This window comes from Filicampus tigris, chromosome 3 (assembly GCF_054856515.1).
Source record: "Filicampus tigris isolate MCC_2025a chromosome 3, RoL_Ftig_1.0, whole genome shotgun sequence".
Lineage (NCBI taxonomy): Eukaryota > Metazoa > Chordata > Actinopteri > Syngnathiformes > Syngnathidae > Filicampus > Filicampus tigris.
Genome location: NC_141219.1, coordinates 499,265 through 523,386, shown reverse-complemented (window position 1 = coordinate 523,386; position 24,122 = coordinate 499,265). Strand labels below are relative to the sequence as shown.

The 24,122-nt window shown below is 50.4% G+C and overlaps 2 protein-coding genes across 2 annotated transcripts in view; one reads left to right on the top strand and one right to left on the bottom strand.

The window, feature by feature from the left end:
* LOC147149476 (mucin-5B-like) overlaps positions 1–17,924 on the top strand; it is a 40,263-nt gene extending 22,339 nt beyond the window's left edge. Inside the window, exons 32-50 of the mRNA XM_086025452.1 lie at positions 7,652–8,868; positions 9,264–9,478; positions 9,547–9,718; positions 10,645–10,892; positions 11,193–11,376; positions 11,539–11,767; positions 12,927–13,099; positions 13,215–13,284; positions 13,370–13,479; positions 13,558–13,589; positions 14,607–14,778; positions 14,864–14,959; positions 15,086–15,126; positions 15,406–15,573; positions 16,063–16,161; positions 16,257–16,385; positions 17,080–17,119; positions 17,211–17,331; positions 17,656–17,924. Coding sequence (XP_085881578.1) covers positions 7,652–8,868; positions 9,264–9,478; positions 9,547–9,718; positions 10,645–10,892; positions 11,193–11,376; positions 11,539–11,767; positions 12,927–13,099; positions 13,215–13,284; positions 13,370–13,479; positions 13,558–13,589; positions 14,607–14,778; positions 14,864–14,959; positions 15,086–15,126; positions 15,406–15,573; positions 16,063–16,161; positions 16,257–16,385; positions 17,080–17,119; positions 17,211–17,331; positions 17,656–17,836 — 3,697 coding nt within the window. The 3' untranslated portion in view covers positions 17,837–17,924. The remainder of the gene's footprint in view (positions 1–7,651; positions 8,869–9,263; positions 9,479–9,546; positions 9,719–10,644; positions 10,893–11,192; positions 11,377–11,538; positions 11,768–12,926; positions 13,100–13,214; positions 13,285–13,369; positions 13,480–13,557; positions 13,590–14,606; positions 14,779–14,863; positions 14,960–15,085; positions 15,127–15,405; positions 15,574–16,062; positions 16,162–16,256; positions 16,386–17,079; positions 17,120–17,210; positions 17,332–17,655) is intronic.
* A 959-nt stretch (positions 17,925–18,883) lies between these two features.
* On the bottom strand, positions 18,884–22,743 carry tollip (toll interacting protein). Its single transcript, XM_086026566.1, has 6 exons — positions 22,568–22,743; positions 21,817–21,972; positions 21,548–21,730; positions 21,187–21,339; positions 20,497–20,581; positions 18,884–19,531 (listed from the first exon to the last, which is right to left on the bottom strand). Exons 1-6 carry the CDS (start codon positions 22,598–22,600, stop codon positions 19,317–19,319), a joined length of 825 nt encoding a protein of 274 aa, XP_085882692.1. The 5' UTR covers positions 22,601–22,743; the 3' UTR covers positions 18,884–19,316.
* Between the last annotated feature and the right edge of the window lie 1,379 nt (positions 22,744–24,122).

Here is a 24,122-nt window from a genome sequence, read left to right as displayed (position 1 = left end):
ATACGTCCCAACCCTCGTTTAGTACCACAACTACCACCAGACCCGGAGAAACAACCACCACAGAGGGAACAACAGTAAAGAGTGAAACAACACCCAGAGTCTCCACTGTCCCAAAAACCACGTCTACTACAGTTGTTGGTGAAACAACAACAGCTACACACACAGGAAAAACGTCCCAACCCTCGTTTAGTACCACAACTACCACCAGACCTGGAGAAACAACCACCACAGAGGGAACAACAGTAAAGAGTGAAACAACACCCAGAGTCTCCACTGGCCCCAAAACCACGTCTACTACAGTTGTTGGTGAAACGACAACAGCTACGCGACACACAGGAAAAACATCCCAACCCTCATTTAGTACCACAACTACCAACGTTCCAACAATAACCAAAGAGAGAACTACTGACAGTCATGGAGAAACAACTGCAAGTGAGGAAACAACTGGACAAGCTGGTCCAACAACCACCACTACCACAGATGTAGGGAAAACTACATCCAGGGGAAAAGATTACACAACAACTACCAAATCCAAAGGACCAACCTCCCAACATTCAGTGGTGACCACAACTACCACCAGACCCGGAGAAACAACCAGTACAGAAGGAACAACACTAAGGAGTGAAACAACACCCAGAGTCTCCACTGGCCCAAAAACCACGTCTTCTACAGTTGTTGGTGAAACAACAACAGCTACACGACACACAGGAAATACGTCCCAACCCTCGTTTAGTACCACAACTACCACCAGACCCGGAGAAACAACCACCACAGAGGGAACAACAGTAAAGAGTGAAACAACACCCAGAGTCTCCACTGTCCCAAAAACCACGTCTACTACAGTTGTTGGTGAAACAACAACAGCTACACACACAGGAAAAACGTCCCAACCCTCGTTTAGTACCACAACTACCACCAGACCTGGAGAAACAACCACCACAGAGGGAACAACAGTAAAGAGTGAAACAACACCCAGAGTCTCCACTGGCCCAAAAACCACGTCTACTACAGTTGTTGATGAAACGACAACAGCTACGCGACACACAGGAAAAACATCCCAACCCTCATTTAGTACCACAACTACCAACGTTCCAACAATAACCAAAGAGAGAACTACTGACAGTCATGGAGAAACAACTGCAAGTGAGGAAACAACTGGACAAGCTGGTCCAACAACCACCACTACCACAGATGTAGGGAAAACTACATCCAGGGGAAAAGATTACACAACAACTACCAAATCCAAAGGACCAACCTCCCAACATTCAGTGGTGACCACAACTACCACCAGACCCGGAGAAACAACCAGTACAGAAGGAACAACAGTAAAGGGTGAAACAACACCCAGAGTCTCCACTGGCCCAAAAACCACGTCTTCTACAGTTGTTGGTGAAACGACAACAGCTACACGACACACAGGAAATACGTCCCAACCCTCGTTTAGCACCACAACTACCACCAGACCTGGAGAAACAACCACCACAGAGGGAACAACAGTAAAGAGTGAAACAACACCCAGAGTCTCCACTGGCCCCAAAACCACGTCTACTACAGTTGTTGGTGAAACGACAACAGCTACACGACACACAGGAAAAACGTCCCAACCCTCGTTTAGTACCACAACTACCACCAGACCTGGAGAAACAACCACCACAGAGGGAACAACAGTAAAGAGTGAAACAACACCCAGAGTCTCCACTGGCCCCAAAACCACGTCTACTACAGTTGTTGGTGAAACAACAACAGCTACACACACAGGAAAAACGTCCCAACCCTCTTTTAGTACCACAACTACCACCAGACCTGGAGAAACAACCACCACAGAGGGAACAACAGTAAAGAGTGAAACAACACCCAGAGTCTCCACTGGCCCCCAAACCATGTCTACTACAGTTGTTGGTGAAACGACAACAGCTACACGACACACAGGAAAAACGTCCCAACCCTCGTTTAGTACCACAACTACCAACGTTCCAACAATAACCAAAGAGAGAACTACTGACAGTCATGGAGAAACAACTGCAAGTGAGGAAACAACTGGACAAGCTGGTCCAACAACCACCACTACCACAGATGTAGGGAAAACTACATCCAGGGGAAAAGATTACACAACAACTACCAAATCCAAAGGACCAACCTCCCAACATTCAGTGGTGACCACAACTACCACCAGACCCGGAGAAACAACCAGTACAGAAGGAACAACAGTAATGAGTGAAACAACACCCATAGTCTCCACTGGCCCAAAAACCACGTCTACTACAGTTGTTGGTGAAACGACAACAGCTACGCGACACACAGGAAAAACGTCCCAACCCTCGTTTAGTACCACAACTACCACCAGACCTGGAGAAACAACCACCACAGAGGGAACAACAGTAAAGAGTGAAACAACACCCAGAGTCTCCACTGGCCCCAAAACCACGTCTACTACAGTTGTTGGTGAAACGACAACAGCTACACGACACACAGGAAAAACGTCCCAACCCTCGTTTAGTACCACAACTACCACCAGACCTGGAGAAACAACCACCACAGAGGGAACAACAGTAAAGAGTGAAACAACACCCAGAGTCTCCACTGGCCCCAAAACCACGTCTACTACAGTTGTTGGTGAAACGACAACAGCTACACGACACACAGGAAAAACGTCCCAACCCTCGTTTAGTACCACAACTACCACCAGACCTGGAGAAACAACCACCACAGAGGGAACAACAGTAAAGAGTGAAACAACACCCAGAGTCTCCACTGGCCCCAAAACCACGTCTACTACAGTTGTTGGTGAAACGACAACAGCTACACGACACACAGGAAAAACGTCCCAACCCTCGTTTAGTACCACAACTACCAACGTTCCAACAATAACCAAAGAGAGAACTACTGACAGTCATCGAGAAACAACTGCAAGTGAGGAAACAACTGGACAAGCTGGTCCAACAACCACCACTACCACAGATGTAGGGAAAACTACATCCAGGGGAAAAGATTACACAACAACTACCAAATCCAGAGGACCAACCTCCCAACATTCAGTGGTGACCAAAACTACCACCAGACCCGGAGAAACAACCAGTACAGAAGGAACAACACTAAGGAGTGAAACAACACCCAGAGTCTCCACTGGCCCAAAAACCACGTCTTCTACAGTTGTTGGTGAAACGACAACAGCTACACGACACACAGGAAATACGTCCCAACCCTCGTTTAGTACCACAACTACCACCAGACCTGGAGAAACAACCACCACAGAGGGAACAACAGTAAAGAGTGAAACAACACCCAGAGTCTCCACTGGCCCCAAAACCACGTCTACTACAGTTGTTGGTGAAACGACAACAGCTACACGACACACAGGAAAAACGTCCCAACCCTCGTTTAGTACCACAACTACCACCAGACCTGGAGAAACAACCACCACAGAGGGAACAACAGTAAAGAGTGAAACAACACCCAGAGTCTCCACTGGCCCCCAAACCACGTCTACTACAGTTGTTGATGAAACGACAACAGCTACGCGACACACAGGAAAAACATCCCAACCCTCATTTAGTACCACAACTACCAACGTTCCAACAATAACCAAAGAGAGAACTACTGACAGTCATGGAGAAACAACTGCAAGTGAGGAAACAACTGGACAAGCTGGTCCAACAACCACCACTACCACAGATGTAGGGAAAACTACATCCAGGGGAAAAGATTACACAACAACTACCAAATCCAAAGGACCAACCTCCCAACATTCAGTGGTGACCACAACTACCACCAGACCCGGAGAAACAACCAGTACAGAAGGAACAACAGTAAAGGGTGAAACAACACCCAGAGTCTCCACTGGCCCAAAAACCACGTCTTCTACAGTTGTTGGTGAAACGACAACAGCTACACGACACACAGGAAATACGTCCCAACCCTCGTTTAGCACCACAACTACCACCAGACCTGGAGAAACAACCACCACAGAGGGAACAACAGTAAAGAGTGAAACAACACCCAGAGTCTCCACTGGCCCCAAAACCACGTCTACTACAGTTGTTGGTGAAACGACAACAGCTACACGACACACAGGAAAAACGTCCCAACCCTCGTTTAGTACCACAACTACCACCAGACCTGGAGAAACAACCACCACAGAGGGAACAACAGTAAAGAGTGAAACAACACCCAGAGTCTCCACTGGCCCCAAAACCACGTCTACTACAGTTGTTGGTGAAACAACAACAGCTACACACACAGGAAAAACGTCCCAACCCTCTTTTAGTACCACAACTACCACCAGACCTGGAGAAACAACCACCACAGAGGGAACAACAGTAAAGAGTGAAACAACACCCAGAGTCTCCACTGGCCCCCAAACCATGTCTACTACAGTTGTTGGTGAAACGACAACAGCTACACGACACACAGGAAAAACGTCCCAACCCTCGTTTAGTACCACAACTACCAACGTTCCAACAATAACCAAAGAGAGAACTACTGACAGTCATGGAGAAACAACTGCAAGTGAGGAAACAACTGGACAAGCTGGTCCAACAACCACCACTACCACAGATGTAGGGAAAACTACATCCAGGGGAAAAGATTACACAACAACTACCAAATCCAAAGGACCAACCTCCCAACATTCAGTGGTGACCACAACTACCACCAGACCCGGAGAAACAACCAGTACAGAAGGAACAACAGTAATGAGTGAAACAACACCCATAGTCTCCACTGGCCCAAAAACCACGTCTACTACAGTTGTTGGTGAAACGACAACAGCTACGCGACACACAGGAAAAACGTCCCAACCCTCGTTTAGTACCACAACTACCACCAGACCTGGAGAAACAACCACCACAGAGGGAACAACAGTAAAGAGTGAAACAACACCCAGAGTCTCCACTGGCCCCAAAACCACGTCTACTACAGTTGTTGGTGAAACGACAACAGCTACACGACACACAGGAAAAACGTCCCAACCCTCGTTTAGTACCACAACTACCACCAGACCTGGAGAAACAACCACCACAGAGGGAACAACAGTAAAGAGTGAAACAACACCCAGAGTCTCCACTGGCCCCAAAACCACGTCTACTACAGTTGTTGGTGAAACGACAACAGCTACACGACACACAGGAAAAACGTCCCAACCCTCGTTTAGTACCACAACTACCAACGTTCCAACAATAACCAAAGAGAGAACTACTGACAGTCATCGAGAAACAACTGCAAGTGAGGAAACAACTGGACAAGCTGGTCCAACAACCACCACTACCACAGATGTAGGGAAAACTACATCCAGGGGAAAAGATTACACAACAACTACCAAATCCAGAGGACCAACCTCCCAACATTCAGTGGTGACCAAAACTACCACCAGACCCGGAGAAACAACCAGTACAGAAGGAACAACACTAAGGAGTGAAACAACACCCAGAGTCTCCACTGGCCCAAAAACCACGTCTTCTACAGTTGTTGGTGAAACGACAACAGCTACACGACACACAGGAAATACGTCCCAACCCTCGTTTAGTACCACAACTACCACCAGACCCAGAGAAACAACCACCACAGAGGGAACAACAGTAAAGAGTGAAACAACACCCAGAGTCTCCACTGTCCCAAAAACCACGTCTACTACAGTTGTTGGTGAAACAACAACAGCTACACACACAGGAAAAACGTCCCAACCCTCGTTTAGTACTACAACTACCACCAGACCTGGAGAAACAACCACCACAGAGGGAACAACAGTAAAGAGTGAAACAACACCCAGAGTCTCCACTGGCCCCAAAACCACGTCTACTACAGTTGTTGGTGAAACGACAACAGCTACACGACACACAGGAAAAACGTCCCAACCCTCGTTTAGTACCACAACTACCAACGTTCCAACAATAACCAAAGAGAGAACTACTGACAGTCATCGAGAAACAACTGCAAGTGAGGAAACAACTGGACAAGCTGGTCCAACAACCACCACTACCACAGATGTAGGGAAAACTACATCCAGGGGAAAAGATTACACAACAACTACCAAATCCAAAGGACCAACCTCCCAACATTCAGTGGTGACCACAACTACCACCAGACCCGGAGAAACAACCAGTACAGAAGGAACAACAGTAATGAGTGAAACAACACCCATAGTCTCCACTGGCCCAAAAACCACGTCTACTACAGTTGTTGGTGAAACGACAACAGCTACACGACACACAGGAAAAACGTCCCAACCCTCGTTTAGTACCACAACTACCACCAGACCTGGAGAAACAACCACCACAGAGGGAACAACAGTAAAGAGTGAAACAACACCCAGAGTCTCCACTGGCCCCCAAACCACGTCTACTACAGTTGTTGGTGAAACGACAACAGCTACACGACACACAGGAAAAACGTCCCAACCCTCGTTTAGTACCACAACTACCAACGTTCCAACAATAACCAAAGAGAGAACTACTGACAGTCATCGAGAAACAACTGCAAGTGAGGAAACAACTGGACAAGCTGGTCCAACAACCACCACTACCACAGATGTAGGGAAAACCACATCCAGGGGAAAAGATTACACAACAACTACCAAATCCAAAGGACCAACCTCCCAACATTCAGTGGTGACCACAACTACCACCAGACCCGGAGAAACAACCAGTACAGAAGGAACAACAGTAAAGGGTGAAACAACACCCAGAGTCTCCACTGGCCCAAAAACCACGTCTACTACAGTTGTTGGTGAAACAACAATAGCTACACACACAGGAAAAACGTCCCAACCCTCGTTTAGTACCACAACTACCACCAGACCTGGAGAAACAACCACCACAGAGGGAACAACAGTAAAGAGTGAAACAACACCCAGAGTCTCCACTGGCCCAAAAACCACGTCTACTACAGTTGTTGGTGGAACGACAACAGCTACACACACAGGAAAAACGTCCCAACCCTCTTTTAGTACCACAACTACCACCAGACCCGGAGAAACAACCACTACAGAGGGAACAACAGTAAAGAGTGAAACAACACCCAGAGTCTCCACTGGCCCCAAAACCACGTCTACTACAGTTTTTGGTGAAACGACAACAGCTACACGTCACACAGGAAAAACGTCCCAACCCTCGTTTAGTACCACAACAACCAACGTTCCAACAATAACCAAAGAGAGAACTACTGACAGTCAAGGAGAAACAACTGCAAGTGAAGAAACAACTGGACAAGCTGGTCCAACAACCACCACTACCACAGATGTAGGGAAAACTACATCCAGGGGAAAAGATTACACAACAACTACCAAATCCAAAGGACCAACCTCCCAACATTCAGTGGTGACCACAACTACCACCAGACCCGGAGAAACAACCAGTACAGAAGGAACAACAGTAAAGGGTGAAACAACACCCAGAGTCTCCACTGGCCCAAAAACCACGTCTACTACAGTTGTTGATGAAACGACAACAGCTACACGACACACAGGAAAAACGTCCCAACCCTCGTTTAGTACCACAACTACCACCAGACCTGGAGAAACAACCACCACAGAGGGAACAACAGTAAAGAGTGAAACAACACCCAGAGTCTCCACTGGCCCCAAAACCACGTCTACTACAGTTGTTGGTGAAACAACAACAGCTACACACACAGGAAAAACGTCCCAACCCTCGTTTAGTACCACAACTACCACCAGACCTGGAGAAACAACCACCACAGAGGGAACAACAGTAAAGAGTGAAACAACACCCAGAGTCTCCACTGGCCCAAAAACCACGTCTACTACAGTTGTTGGTGGAACGACAACAGCTACGCGACACACAGGAAAAACATCCCAACCCTCTTTTAGTACCACAACTACCACCAGACCCGGAGAAACAACCACCACAGAAGGAACAACAGTAATGAGTGAAACAACACCCATAGTCTCCACTGGCCCAAAAACCACGTCTACTACAGTTGTTGGTGGAACGACAACAGCTACGCGACACACAGGAAAAACATCCCAACCCTCTTTTAGTACCACCACTACCACAAGACCCGGAGAAACAACCACTACAGAAGGAACAACAGAAAAGAGTGAAACAACACCCAGAGTCTCCACTGGCCCAAAAACCACGTTTACTACAGTTGTTGGTGAAACGACAACAGCTACTCGACACACAGGAAAAACGTCCCAACCCTCAATTAGTACCACAACTACCAACGTTCCAACAATAATCCAAGAGAGAACTACTGCCAGACATGGAGAAACAACTGCAAGTGAGAAAACAACAATACCGGGTGAGACTACCCAACCGAAATACACGACTGGTTCAACAACCGAGGCAACTGAAGCTGTTGAGAAAACTACAGCGGTACCAAGTTTTACAACAACTAATGTGTACAAAGAAACAACATCCCAACCCATTGTCAACACCACTACTACTAAAGTTCCGACAACTACGTCAAGTAGAACCAGTAGCCCACTTGGAGAAACAACCACCAGAGAGAGAACAACAGTCAAGAGGGAGACTACAACAGCCGCAATCTCCACTGTACCAACAAGCAATGCTGCACTTTTTACAACAACTCAACATGCAGGAACAACATCCCAATCCTCTCGTAGTACTACCGGAGTAGCCTCAACCACTGAGGGCGTTTTCACTGGAGAACCACAAACAACAGTCGTGGTTACAAAACCTTCACTCATAGGCACAACCATTTTGACTCCAACACCTGTACTTGGGACGACCGTTATCAGACCCATAACACAAACCCTTCCCGGCACTGCGACTGTGTACACAAGTGGAACAACCACGACTGGGCAAGACAGAACCACTGCTTCCACTTCTTCACTCCCGTTTACCACCACGTTGTGTTCCTGTTTTTTCAACGGGACTACATACCGTCCTGGTAGGTCACCGCCTTTACAGCGGTACCTTGACTTTGTTTTTTTTTTTGAGCCAACGAGAGTGATGTGAAAACGCAGTCCACCACTGCACTTTTGACCGTTTATTGAACGGGACGCAGCCTCATACAGGTCGTTCACTTGGCCAGGCTCCTTTTCAGCAGCACACAAATATAATACAGTACAATACGTGTGTGTCTGTGTGACTTGAATCACACGTGAAAAAAAACTGTTTACATTGAACGTTTATCACGTTCACATTTACATTTTGCATCACAGTACTATTTAAAAACATATCAAATGTAAGTCAAGGTACCACCGTCCGTTCAACTCCCATCGAATGAGGCCAAAATGCAACGGTCGCACCAAGCTCGAGTTTTTCATTTTTGTGCATTTGCAGGTGATTCTGTGTACAACGTGAACGATGGTTTAGGCTGGTGTTTTGTCGGGTATTGCAATACATCCTGCAAAGTGGAGACCCGATCCAGTCTGTGCCCGACCACCGCACAGCCTACCGCCTCAGAGTCGACTACGACAAGATCCTCACTTTCATCACCAACCACGTTCCCCTCCGCTACCGCCCTCGACTGCTCTCGCACCTTTCCACCCAGAAAGGTCTGACGAAAACCACGTCTGGCGGCATAAGTGCTGCTTCTCACCGGCATACTGGTCTTGCCTGACAGAATGGAGAGTCCTGGAAAGTCGACAACTGCACTTCGGCTACCTGCGTCAACGGAGTGGTCACAGAGTCATCAGCAACATGTCCTACCAGGCGACCGCTAATCTGCACCAATGGAAGGAGAGCCATCCGAGTCTACGACGACGACGGATGCTGCTTCCACTACGAATGTCAATGTAAGCTTGCAATTCCCGTCCGACTGTCTGAAGGTTGTCCTGCAGAAAGGGATTTTGACGCTTTGGTTTTGCTTGTTTGTCCCTCAACAAATTGACGGAGCGGCTCCGGTGCAAAGTTATTGCTACTCTTGTAAATGAATTTAAGCAAGCATAATTCACTAAAGCTCTCCAAGCTTAGGAGGAGGTTATCATTTTTGACAATGTGGCAGCGATGGTAGCTGATTGTGTTTTGTTTTTGTTTTTAAATCAACCATTACTTTTAAAGTTTGATCGTACAGGGAACAAATGGATTTGGTGGCAGTGGGAGTCGCCTGAGCCCAAACTTTCATGCAGCATGAGATGTGAGAAAAAAAGAATTAACTAACTACTTTAAAGCCGTTTATTGTTTTGGAGATTTCCTTTACATGAGTACGGAATTGAAGTCAGGGGTCGAGTACCAATCCGAGTTATTCCGATTCACTTAGAGTTTGTATGTTAAAAATGTTGTCAATCTACACATGTTGAAAACAACACGCATGTTGTCACACTCTCGTCCTGTGACACATAAAACAAACAATGAACCACAGGATACTGAAACACCAAAACGTTCAACCGAGCCATCTCATTTTGTCAAATGAAAGCCTTCGAGCTTATCTTAATGCTAACATATATTGTAAAATGCTACAGACAGAGCAACGGAAATTAGCACCGATGCTGTGCTTTTTCTAAACCTTCAAACTCTTACTGGCGTGAGAACTTGTCTGGCATGTTTAAGCCAAACGTGCTACTACACGGAGGGATTGAAACTTGAAATTCAGACTTTTGTGCATCGTGTAAAAACGCATAAGAAATGGTGGCTGAAATTGCGATATGCCATATCCGTATGTTCAGGTTGGCTGTGAAATATTGGCGTTTTCTCATCAAACAAGTCATTTTGACTTTTCCAGGCGTGTGCAGTTTCTGGGGTGGGTCCCACTTCATGACCTTCGACGGGACGTCTTACAGCTTCGGCACAAACTGCTCTTCCTACCTGGTCAAGGAGATCATAGCCAAGCACGAGCTGACCGTGGTGGCCAACGACCGCGACTGCGACCCTTTGGACAACACCTTTTGTCCTCAGGCTCTGAACATCACGTACAAGTCCTACCGAGTGCTTCTGACCCAAAGGAAGGCTTTGGGAACCATCAGCAATGTGGTGAGCAAACGGCTAAAGCGGAGGTGTCCAAACTACGGGCCGGGGGTCATTTGCATGCCGGTCTTGGTGCGTACAGGCCTGGCCTGGTAGCGATAACCCGGCCGTACCTTAGCTAGGACTGCCGGTGTTGTCTCTTTCTGGCCTATTCTCACGTTCGCCTTGTCGGCAGCCTGCAGGCACCCGGCCACTGGGGCAAGAAAAAATAAAACATACAAAAAATGCTAACCGTGTGGACAGCCCTCATGGCTGGGCCGTAAACCGCGTGGCATGTCACCTCATGGAATCGGGTCTTTGTTTCAGGTGTTTGTCAACCAGAAACAAATCTATCCCGCCTGGAGTAACTCGGTTCTGAACCTGACCGGCACCCATCTGCTGATCACACTGGACATCCCAGAAATCCAGAGCCAGGTGGTCTACAGGGGCCTGTCCTTCAGCATCCACCTGCCTAACTCGCTGTTTAGCGGAAACACCGAGGGACTGTGTGGTGAGTGACAACTCACCACATGACAGGCCGTGCTGGCAATCATTCACTCACTCCCTAATCACTGTAAACGGATTTTTATGTGAAAAGTCGGGGACAATAACGAGGGATATGGCGTCAAGGTCAGTTCATCACCGGGTTAACCTTTGCGATGTGCTCTCCCAGGCACGTGCGACAACTCGCAGCACAACGACTGCCGCTCCCCCAACGGTCAGGTAGAGAGCTGCTCCGATTCGGCCCGCCGTTGGCTCGTCCCGGGAGCGCCTTGCGGCGTCGCCCCCACCGGCTCGCCAGTCACCGCGGCGACGAGCGCGCCAGCGACCGCGTCGAAGCCGCCCCCCTCGCCCACGCAGGCCGTCTGCAAGCCGGCTATCTGCGACCTGATCACCAGCAGGTGGACCCAACTCAACTCCCTTTAATCTAACAAGCACTTTTTGAACAGCTGCAGGTCAAACACGGTCAATTCTCCAAATGAACTCGAATGTGCACAGGCAGCCCGCCTCTCACGTGTTCCGCTTGAGAGGTGAGCAACAGCGTTCGGAGACGATGAAGAGAGAACCGGCCGATTTCAAAGTACAGTATCTTTCGGACAATGAGGCGCACTTAAAATCTTTTCATTTTCTCAAAAACGGACGGTTGGCCTTACGATCAGGTGCGCCTTATGTGTGCATGTCCAATTCGAGTTGAATCAAGTTTGACCTATTTGCTGTCCTACTTTGTTTGACCTAATGTGCAGTAATGCGCCTTACAAACCGGTGCGCCCTTTGTATGGAAATGTTGGCAAATGGCCCTGTTCGCTGAAGCTGCGCCTTAGAATGTCTTGTAGTCCCAAAAATACGGTAAGCCATCAGGATGCTACACTAACACGGCTAGTTACACGGGGGCCACTCCTGATGAGTGAAGGTCTGAATGGTTTGAGCTGCTCTTGGTGACCCCAAAGGGTCTTACTTTTCAAAGCGTGTGCAGGGCCTTATTGAAAGTGTTCATACGCACAAAAAACGACCATGAAAACAAAGAGTAGATCAAATAAAGGGTAGGGAGCATTTCGGAGAGGACAGATCTTCTTCCGCATCTGGCAGAAAAGGCTCCGCAGTCATGTGTCCGTCCGTCTTTCCGGCATCCGGTAAGTAGTCCGACTGAGAATCTGCAATCTTTTGGTACTTACTGCTGGTGTAGCGAGCGACCCGTCAAAGGATTTTTCAATCAAATCCATTGATGTCTCTGTTAGATTTGTACACATTTTTTTCGCATAAACAATCCGTTCAGCGTTTTTCAATTGGCACGCCTTTTGGACTTTGACAGCGCTTTATGTCAATCGTCAAAGCATTTCATTTTCAGAAAATAGTTGAGAGCGGCACGACATTTGCTCAACTCAATATGTCAACACACATTTGCCTCATCCTATCAAACGTTTGACGGAGATTTGAATCTCGTCTATTCTTGTGTGCGTGCGTGCGTGTGTGTGTGCGCGTGCGTGTTCAAAAGCTCTCTCTTGTTGTAAGGTTGTAACGAAAGTCTCACGATGTGTCGCTTGTGATCTCTGACGCCTTTAGCGTGTTTGCGGGGTGCCACGCCCTGGTGCCTCCGCAACCTTTCTACACGTCGTGCGTGTTGGACACGTGCGGGGACGCCAACGGCTCCTGCTCCGCTTTGGAGGCATACGCCACCCAGTGTTCAAGTGAGGGACTGTGTGTGGACTGGAGGAAGCACACCCACGGCCAGTGTGGTGAGAAATGCGCCTTTTCTTGTTGTTGTCAGGGGGCCCGGACATGCCCCCGAATGTACCCGTTTTGGCACATTTGGCCGGCAGCTGTCGTGACCGGCGTTTTTGTCGCCTGCAGGACTGGCGTGTCCTAGCAACAAAGTCTACGTGGCATGCGGCCCCCTGGTGGAGCCCACGTGCAACGACAGGTCATTTGAGAAAGCCTTTGGTCAGCGCAGCTCGTGTGAAGCGGATCCAGAATGGGAACCCGAACCCGTTTGTTTGCGTGCTCAGGTACAACAGGAAGTACCAGGTCCAGTCAGTCGGCACCAAGGAGGGCTGCTTCTGTCCTCGGGACTCCATCTTGTTCAACAATGTCCACGACACGTGCGTCCCTTCCTGCGGTGAGTCCGCCACCCCTCGTCATCTTCGTCCTGATCGGTTGGCCGTCTCTCACCGCGCGTTCTTCTTTTGGTCGGCAGATTGCGTGGGCCCGGATGGAAAACCCAAACAGGTACGCTTGAAAGGCGTTGTGCCGAAACCCGCCCGAGTTCCGACGTTTCGAGCCGGGCCCGCGGGGCTCGCCGCCTTATCTTTCCCTTGAACTCAAAAGCCGCGCTGATCTCAAAGGCCAAGCGATGCGACGCTGCCATCTGCTGGAGTCCGGTTGTCACTGCGCTTGAAGTTGGCAGACAAGCCGAGGGCCCTTTGAGAATCGGCGTTTGCAGCCAGGCTACTCGTGTTTGCGGCGGACCGCTGCCTATTTGCGCTTCTTCGCCTAAACGAGCGCCAATCAATTGCAAATGTTGCGCGCGTCCGGACAAAGTCCAAATTTGAGTTGTTCGAACTGGCAGATGGTTTTGTTTCAATCAAGTGACATCTTCCTCATTTGGTGACTTTTTCTTCTTTATGAAGCCCAGATTTGGGGCATTGTGAGTGCGTTGACGTGTTTGAACAAATCTTGCCAAGTTCAATGATTGGCGGATCATTTTTTGAATTTGATGATAATAATGACAACAACAATAATAATGGCAATGTGGTATTCAGGAATTGATTTGCTGTCTGATTTTGCAGGGGAATCTTTCAGCCATTAGTTTTTCCCCCATGATGTTTCTGGAATTGTTTCCGCATTTTCACTTTTGACAGTCAAGCCGTTTTTTCTCATCGGTGTTTGCACGTTGTCTCACCACGGCAAATGTTCCTGTGCTATATAGGCGGATCATTTTGTTGAAAAAATGGTTTCATGTTTCGACATTCACATTCATGTTTGCCTTCCTTTTTTTTAAAAATGTGATCGCCGCTTTTCAAATTTTTTCTCATGGTCATTATAAGGGCGCTCCACTTCTTTGCTATGTTTTTTCTATTTGCAGTCAGGCTTGGTCTCCCTTTTGTTGTTGTTGTTGTTGTTGTTGTTGTTGTCCGTTTTTGCGGCGTAGCCACGTGAACTTGTTTTCGGGCGCACCGGCAGACGATTGACGTGAAATGGAGTCGTTTGTTTCCTGAATGATCGAAGGTGGCTTTTTGTCTGCAGGCGGGCGACACGTGGACGAGCGAGTGCAACACGTGTCGTTGCGACGGCGACTCGCTGAGCGTCCTGTGCCAGCCCGTGCGGTGCCCGCCGCCCCCCGGCGAGCTCAGCTGCGACCGACCCGGCCAGCGGCCGGCCAACGCCACCGACGGCTGCTGCGCCGTGCGCTCGTGCGGTCGGTGCCGACGCCGTCGCAGGCGCCTGCTGACGTCGGCAACAAACGGCTCACCTTTTTCCTCTTTTTTTTTTCCCTCTGACAGAATGTCACGCCAACTTGTGCCCGCCGCCGCCGACCTGCTCGCCAGGATTCAACCTCAGTGTCACAAACGGGACATGCTGCCACGCGTACACCTGCGGTACGTCGTAAATATTCGCATTGCGGTCTTGAGCCGAAAAGGCGGTGAAGAAATCGCGGTGACTTCATGAAGTGCTCATGCAAATGATGATGTCATGATGTGGCCCTCGGTGTCTTGTGTGCGCAGAGCCCAAAGGTGTGTGTGTCTACAACATGACGGAGTACAAGGTGAACACGCTCGCACGCACGCACGCACGCACATTCTTGTACCCTGAGCGAAAAGGCCAACAAAGCGGGACTACCATTTCTGGCCCTTGAGGACCCACTTTGGACATCCATGTCCTAGCTCATGTCCTCACTTCCCAGAAATGTTCTCTGTTGGTTAAAAATGCATGCCAGTCCTCACAATGTCATAAGTACAAGAACACGCACACAAAGGCACGCGCACGTGTTTGAGTGAACTAAACAATCACTCCCTCGTTCAGCAACTTTGTTTGTGTTTCGTAGCCCGGCGCCAAGATAATGAGGACGCAAGCGTCTGGCGCCCCCTCGGGACCGGAGCCACCGGCGGCGGGAGCGTGCGAGGAGTGTTACTGCGGAGACGTCAGCGATCCCCGCACGGGACTCAAGGGCATCACCTGCGCGGCCGTCACGTGCCAAGACAAATGCGCTCAGGTCAGCCAACGGCCAAGAAAAGCGTCAGCCTCGTCAACGCAACACGAGATGGACACGTTAAAGTTGAAAATTGAACGGCAAGTCGGTAGGAAGGAAGCGGCGACTTCCCGCCCTCCTACTTTGACACTACGACAAGCTCCGAGCAAGCAAATCGTCCAAATGCGCGATCCTCGGCGGCTTTAGGAGTAGGGTGTCAAACGGCGGTCCCGGAAAAAATAGTAGCCTGCCCACGGGCCGGCCCGCCTGGTTTGAAACGGCCTTCCGTTGGCGTTTCCCACGACAAGCTGCGACCAACTTCCGCTGAATTTTGATCGGTGCAACTCAACCACCAAAAGTGGGCCCCAAAAGTGGGCCCCGAAAGTGGGCCCCGAAAGTGGGCCCCGAAAGTGGGCCCCAAAAGTGGGCCCCGAAAGTGGGCCCCGAAAGTGGGCCCCAAAAGTGGGCCGACATGAGGTGAACAGCAGCAAAAGCCAGTTGTTCTTGTTGCAGGGCTTCCAGTACCAGCGCGCGCCATCGCAATGCTGCGGCACCTGCGTCCAGAGCAGCTGCGTGGTGGTCACACCCGACAACGCCACGCACGTCGTAGCGGTGACACCAACACACACGCGCATGCGCATGCGCGCGCGCGCTCACACCAGGCAACAAGACGTGCGTCATCTTTTGCTTGTTCTGCACGGGTGCAGGAGAACGCCACCTTGGTGTGGCCCGGCGACGCCTGCACAAGCTTCACGTGCCGGCGCCTCAACGGGCGCCTGCTTAGCAAGGAGACCGAGACCGCCTGCCCCCCCTTCGACCCGCTGGACTGCCAACCTGTGAGTCGCAATCGCTCGTAGGCAAAACGCCGCTCCCCCAAGTCAGAGCGGACGTCGCTGCTCCCAATGACCTTCCTCCAACACTCGCTGAGCCCAAACCAAACCAAACCAGTGGCTTCCTTTACACGGACACGTTCGTTTGGACTAAACGCCTGAGGGGAATAAAAGGCTTCCCCATGGGGAATAGCCTGACCCCATCAAGATTTTATTCCGAACAACAGAGGTGCTTCACGTCCGTTGTTGATCCGATCGGCGCGCGTGAAAACACTTCTTCCGACATTTCGGAACAAAACCTCTTTCCCAGAGATCTCAGGCATCTGACGACAAATTGAGCGTCCGTCATTTGTCATCCGTCAGCAGCGAGGGTACCCTTGCGTCAGTCGCCTTTTTTGACGGGCCTGGGGGAAAAAAAAAGACTAGCCGGGCAAAAATTCGAGGCTCGAATTTTAAATGGGCTTCCGTCAGCGATTCCGGCTCAACTCTGAAGGCATTTTGTCCGTGTAAACGTCGCCAATGCGTCCTATCGCCTGCGCCCCAACGTGAGAAGATGTTGCAGTTGTCCGTCACGTGACGTTAGCATCACGTAGCTTAGTGTTCACTGCGGCTAGCGGCCTATCATGTCGCACCCCATCTTCACCAGAAGCTCGTTAGACAAGACATGAACGAGCGCCGATTGTTCCGCTTCACGTTGCAGGGCAGCGAGACCACCGACGCCAGTGGCTGCTGTCGGCGTTGTAAGTTTGTCTTTTTGTTTGTTGTTTTACCGGCAAGCGGTGATGTGAGCCGCCGATGGAAGACGTTGAGTTTGTTTGTCATTTTTTTCAGGCGAGCTGCGCAACGTGTGCCAAGTGGAGACCCGAGCGAGCGTCCTGGAGGTGAACGGCTGTCGCAGCAGCGGCCCCGTCAACGTCACTTTGTGCGCTGGACGATGCGGGAGCTCGTCCAGGTGAGCGGCCTCCAGCCGCTGTGTAGGTTACGGGTAGGGCAAGGCCGGACGCGGCCCGATGGGATCGGACCGGACAGTGGTGACTGTTTCAGCGAGTGGGCCTGCATGGAACATATTCTGGGAAAAAAAAAATATCTTTGGGTTGACCGCCACTTTCTCTTGAAGTGAGGCCTGACCGACGCGGATTCTTTAGATCCTAATGCCCGTCCCGCTATTTGGCAGAAAAAGTCAGATCAGCCGTTTTGTTCGAAGAGCATGTCATTAAGACCGTCAATCAAGCGCGGGCCGAGCGTTTGGAATTGTAATTGGGCCGACGTGTTTCAGGTACTCGGCGGCCGCCGGCGCCATGACCCGCCGGTGCCAGTGTTGCCGCGAGAGCGCCACCAGCAGGCGAGAGGTGGAGCTGACCTGTCCCGACGGATCCACGCTGCGGCACAGCGCCACCGTGGTGCAAACGTGTCACTGCGCCGCCGCCGCCTGCCTGGACCAGCCGGGAGGAGCGTGAGCTTCCCCAACAACTTCCTCCACAACTTCCTGCTTCTCCACCACTCCGGCTTTCAAAAATCATCAAAAATAAATAAAAAAAAACCACACACACGGATGCCGTTTCAAGACTTTTTCTTCCTGTCACTAGACCGGGGTTTTTCCAAACTATATTGTCAGGTGTGCCGTGGGAAATGATCTCATTTGTGTGCCTGTGCGGTCTAGCGGCGTGATCCTGACTTGACTACATTGTAGTACTCTGCCGTACCAGCAGGTGGCGGCAGCAGCAGCAGGTAGCCAATTGTCTTTGTTTAGAGACAAGCCAATTAGTGACGCATGTTTAGCCAAACAGGCCCATGTTTCACACTGACTAAATATCAATATGAAACATCACCACATACTTTTTTCTTTGTGTTTATTTCATTCCTATTCAAGACGTTATAATATAACGTCATTCTTCAATGTTAAAAGAATGCTTATATAAACAATAGAACTCTTATATTGTTAAAATAAGCTTTTTTCCCCCACAATTTCAGCTGCTGGTATGCCGCAGGATTTTTTCAATGAAATAAACGTGCCTCGACTCAAAAAAGTTTGAAAAACACTGCACTAGACAATAATCATTTTCAGTAACCAACAGGTAGCATTCCCCCCCCCACACACATTTCCCGCCTTTTCTTCTTTTTGTTCCTCAAAAGAAAATGGATTCGTTTGAGCCAATCTAAATCTTGGCAGCGATGCTCAATTGTGACGCAAGCGTGCCGCTGCAAGTGAGGAGTCACCATTTTTGCACCATTTGGATGCTTTGATGAGGTTTGTTTTCCCAGAACGCCATGGGGGGCGCGCGAGTCAATAAATACCCTGTGGGGGGAAAGAAAAGACACGTTTGCAGCGATTAGCCTCCAAGTACATTCGAACGCGTTTGCCAATGACAAATGTTGAGCCACGCTTGGCTGGAATCGGATCTGGAAACGGAAACGGGACCAAATCTCTTCGCGAGACATAACGAACGCCACATCCAAAGCAATTTCGACAGCGACTGTCAAAAGTGGAAAGAAGCATCCAGGCAAACAGTCGAGGGCCGGCCAAGGCTCACGTTTAATGCTTGACAACAATTCAATCCTGAAATGACTTTGGAACCATGGCGAGGAGAAACAGCCCCAAATCATCCGAGAACGAAAGCGACGACGACATTGACGTTTGCCAACTTGTCGGGACTTAATCTGGAGCGCAGAGCTCACGCGCAAAGCGGACACTTGCCTTGTTTTCCTTTGCGTTGCAATTTGACTTTGCGGTGGAGCTGCTCGTGGGCGCGGCCTGGGAAGGACACGCCCACGACAAGAAAATGCCCAAAAAAAGAAAAGGTCAGAATGGCTTCGCGGCAAGGGGGCGGGGCGTGGTTTGGGGCCGGACGTTTGGACGAGGGCGGCCGGCACGCGAAGGCCCCGCCCGCCGGCGCCACACCAAAGCGAGGAAGGGGCAGGCAGGCGGGCGCGCGGCGCTCACAGCTCCTCGGCCATCTGCAGCAGCGAGTTGACGGCGGCGTCTTTGTCGCCCTGCTGCGCCTCCAAGACGCCCAGCACCACCTCCCGCTCCAGGTTGGGGAACATGTCCTGCAGGGCCTTCAGGTCCGCCTCGGCGCACGCCGCCGTCACGCCCGGCGCCGCCGGCAGCGGCGCCGCGCCGCCGCCCTGCTGGTTGAAGACGGGCGGCGCGCCTGAAAAGCAAGCAAGGAGCCCACAAAAACGGCCTTCAGATGGCGGCAAAGCACTACTTTGAAAGCACGAGCAAAATTTCCTCTAAAACCCGAAGCCCACTTTGAAACAAAAGCCCGGCTTTAAAAGCCAAATTCAAACATCCAATCCCTACTTTGAAACCTGAACCCTGGTTTGAAAGTTTGAAAGCCTAGCTCAAAAGCCAAGCCAAGTTTGCCACTCCACTTCGAAGTGGCCAATCTTACTGCTTTCTTGGCCCTGGAGGAGCGGGTGGATAACAACCAGTTTGACGCGACAGATATCGTCCCGCTCAGACTCCTCGTTTCGAGTTTACTGAAAAAGAAAAGAATACAACCAAAGCAAACCAATTCCTTTCCTATTTCTATTACAGCCAACTTAAACGTTCGGTGATTCTTTCATGTGTCAGAAAGCGGTGCGACCGCCACGCGACCTTCTCAATGAGGAAAAACGGCGCGTCACATGACCGATACATAATCAAGTACTACTATGCGCGGCGTGCCTTACTCCGTAGTGATTGTACACTGTTTCCTACACAACACAAACCAACGTTTCTTCTTTCATAAATGTACACATTGTGCACCTCAAGATAATATTCAAGAAAATAATAATCATGAATTTGAAAGAAAAATAATTTCTCAATATGGCTCTTACACCCTACTTTGAAAGCGACGTGTAGTTTGAAACCCTCCCTGAAGTGTGAAACCATACTTTTGACACCGAATTTGATACCCTCCCCTGAGTTTGTAAGCCTACTTTCAAAATGTCTTCCGAATCTTTGTCGTGCGTCGAAACAAAAACAATAACCCGAACAAACGATGTGGCCATTTCTGCCTATTTTCAAAGAGCTCATTGGTGTTTTTACAAATTCATTCGATCTGATTTGGAGGTCGATTCCCATCCAACGTTTCCAGAAGGTTCCGAGCCTTGCGAGTCGCGGCGTACTGACCTGCGATGGGCACGTAGCCGACGCCTTGCTGGTACACGGAGGGCATTAGGACCACGGGCTGCGTCATCATCCCGGCCGGGAAGGACTGCGGCACAAGCGGCACAAGCGGCACAAGCGTCAGCGGCACAACGCAAGTCTTCAAGGTCGGCCGGCCGGCCGGCCGCCGGCTGCTGCTGCTGCTAATGCAGTTCCACAAAAGCTTAAAGCGTTATCTAGGTCCCTCTTTTTGTGCTGCTGCTATCATTCATGCACGCATTTCAGCTTGGTTCCGTTACCATAGTGACCGCATGCGCGCCTTCTTACGGCGCTGCAGCCGCTATAGCCAAGGCATGTACGCTGGATATGCCACGTTGACAGGGCATTTTACGAATCGGCCGACCCGAAAAAACACTGACCCTAGTGCTAGTAGAAGAATCTCTTGTTGAGTGAACTGAAAATGTCAAGAAACACTTCCTTCCTTGAAGTTAACGCAGCTTGAAATGGATTTAGTATCAGCCATCGGATTTTGAAAAAAGGCCCACGCCGACAATATTCGTCAAAACCACGGAAGGTCGGCCGGGCCGATGATCCGTCTATCCCTACTACTAATAATCGCCGGTATCGGCGAAGAAAAAGACATATCGGTCCATCGCGAGCGAAAAGCAAAAGACGACAAAGTCGTCGGGGAAGAGAAGCGGCGCGCGTCCTCACCGAGAAAGACATGAGCAGGTTGATCATGCCTTCCTTGTCGTCGCCCTGCCGGCCGCTCAGCGTGAACCACTCGTCCGCCGTGCCGCCCTCCCGCACGCCTTCGGGGATGCTCACGTGGGTCCACGCGATGCGGTCGTCCATGGAGAACGCCCGCTGCGCCCGCACACAAAGAAAGAAAGCAGGGCGCCACCTCAATACTGCCCTCTTGTGTCCGGAAACCAAGCGTGTCGCGGACGTCGGCTGTTGCGACCGTCTCCGTCCGGTGCGTGCGTTTCGCCTCGGACGGACTTTGTTGTTTTGTGTGCGTTTTGTGTGAGATGGGCTGTTGCCGTGCTGCCGGTGAGGCGCGCCCGCCGGTTACCTCGTCGAAGATCTCCAGGTAGAAGGAGTCGACGGCGGGCGGCAGCGTGCACTGGATGACCTTGTTCCATCTGGGGTTTTTGGCTCCGTTGTGCGCCGTCGGCGTCTCGTAGACGGCGTAGCCCAGCCGCACGCGGCAGTACGGGTCCATGCGAGTCATGCCGTAGTTCTTGGCCAGCTTGGCCTGAAAACGAGTGCGAAATGGAGACAAATCGTCCCATACTTAGACGGTCAACCAGCCACCGTGGTGTTTGAGTATTGCCGTGTTACCTGGACCACGGTGATGCTAAGTCGCCCGACGGTTCCGATAGCGCCACCGAACTGCAGCTGTCGTGCGGCCTGCGCGTCTAACTGAATCTGGTGATGATGACGATGATGGGTCGGCGAGATGCGCAGAAAGTCCTGGGGGAGCTCGCCCACGTACACCTGCGCACACACGATGCAGCAGAATTGCAGAAGACTCCAATTCCGATCGCCGTTCATCCTTGTGTAACATGCTGCCGCCTTGGCCGCCGGCCGCCGGCCGCCGGCGCAGCGGAAGGGCCGGCACAATGGCAAGCATAAAGTGCATCATACGTGACAGTCCTATTCACGATGATATTGCTGCCTGTGCATGTTTGTATGAAGTTCTATCAAGCAGATGGCTCTTTCTCTGAAGAAAAATGTGTTCCAAAATGTTTTGTTGCGCTTCTTTCGGGGGCTGCTATGTTCCCCTCTCAGTAGAGACGCTAAAGGGCAAGGCAGGTAAAGCAATCGCAGGAGAGGAGCTAAGAGCTGCCAGTGCCCGGTTAGCAGCTAGCCAGCTATCCAAGCGGAATCCAGCAATTAGCCAGACCCCCCGAAGCCCTTTTTCTCTTACCGCCGCCCAGGTTTTCAGATGAGAAAGAGCGACAGGTCTAGTGTAAAAACACACTTTTTTCTTTTTTGCCATTGCAACGAGAGGCGGGCGGACGTGCCCCACGTCGGTGTCAAACATAGATTGAGCAGCAATCGTGAAGTAAAAGAAAAAAGAGGCTATTACTTCTCCCCGCTGAGTGCTGATGGTGGTCGCCATGTTGTTGTCTCCCGACGACTCAACGCGGCCGTTTTGTGAACGTTTTCAATTCGGACCGGCGATTAGACAGTAAGAAACAAACGTCAATTTCAAAACAAATCTTTGACTTCCTGGAATTAGGCCTGACCCGGAAGCAGAAGAAGCGGAAAACACGGAAGTTTTCCTCCGTCACCTTTTCAAAACATGTTCCTTTATTTTCTTTATCTAATGATAGAACATAAGCACATACCAAAATGGCAACAATCCATCCTGTTTTCAACGAAATATGCACACACACGTACATGTATATGAAAACAGTAAGTGTCTATATACAGTATAAGTATGAAATAAACAAAAGGAGAGAAAATGGAAAATAAAGACATTCAACTCAACATTCCTACAAGATCTTATGTATCTGTGCCGCTGTCTCTTTAATTAACTTGAATGACTTCATGTAAATACCAAATTCGTTGATGAATTTTTGAAAGTCAGTGTTACATTTGTGATCTTTTTCTTGTGGATGAAGAATTTTGCCATCCATAAAGCGAGACTTGTAGCGATCTCCTCATGCATGTAGGCCATGCAGGGACGACGGCCGCGACGCGGCATGCGGCACGCGGCACGCGGCACGCGGCACGCGGCACGCGGCATGCGGCACGGCCACAGCACGTCAACGCAAACGCAGCGTCCGCCTCATCAAATGCACTTTTAGTCAGAGGATCTGAAATCCTGCCGAAATGGCACCGCGGAAGACATCTGGCACTTTTGTGCATTCGGCCGCATCCTCAATTCACTTTTTCGCCCCTCCATTTATCTGCAGCACACATCTGCTTTTCTGGTGCTTTTTGTCTTTGAAGCATCTTTGGAACTGCAAATGTCTTTCTACCTTGCTTTTTCCCCCCTGTGGATTTATATTATTGTAGAATCTTTTCAGAAATTAGAGGCAAAGTCTGCACAAAATACAGTTCATACACTAGCCCGGGGGACGGAAGTCGGCCCGGCTCGTCCACGCGGCGGACGGAGGCGATGCGGAAGTCGACCCGGTCCGTCCCCCGGGGTCGGAAGTCAACCCGGTCCGTCCCCCGGGGGGGCGGAAGTCGGTCCGGTCCGTCTGCCGGATTTCTGTAGTGCGTGCACTGTATTTTGTGAACAGTTGTGACACGCGGGAAAGCATTTACCGTCAGGTTTAGAATGTGCGCACACTCAACTATGCAGGAGTGCAAAACCCGACGGAAAAACCCAAAGCGCGACGGCTTGACCGCAGTCAAAAATAACGGTCGCCGTCCGAGCCAATCACATTCAATCGCATCCGCAGTGTGAAGGGCAAAGGCGGAGGAGTTGGCTCACGTGACGGCCTCCTGCAAAACGACGGCGACTTTCTTCAACGAGGATGCGTTTCACATTTCACAAGGCCAGGCGGGAAAGCCACGCCGAGAAGGCAGACGCGGCGATTGGAGTCAGTTGAGCCACCTCGCTTGGCCGCTTCCAGGATTTTGGCAAGGAAAAGGGAAAAAGGCAAACGTGGCACTTACGGATGGACGCA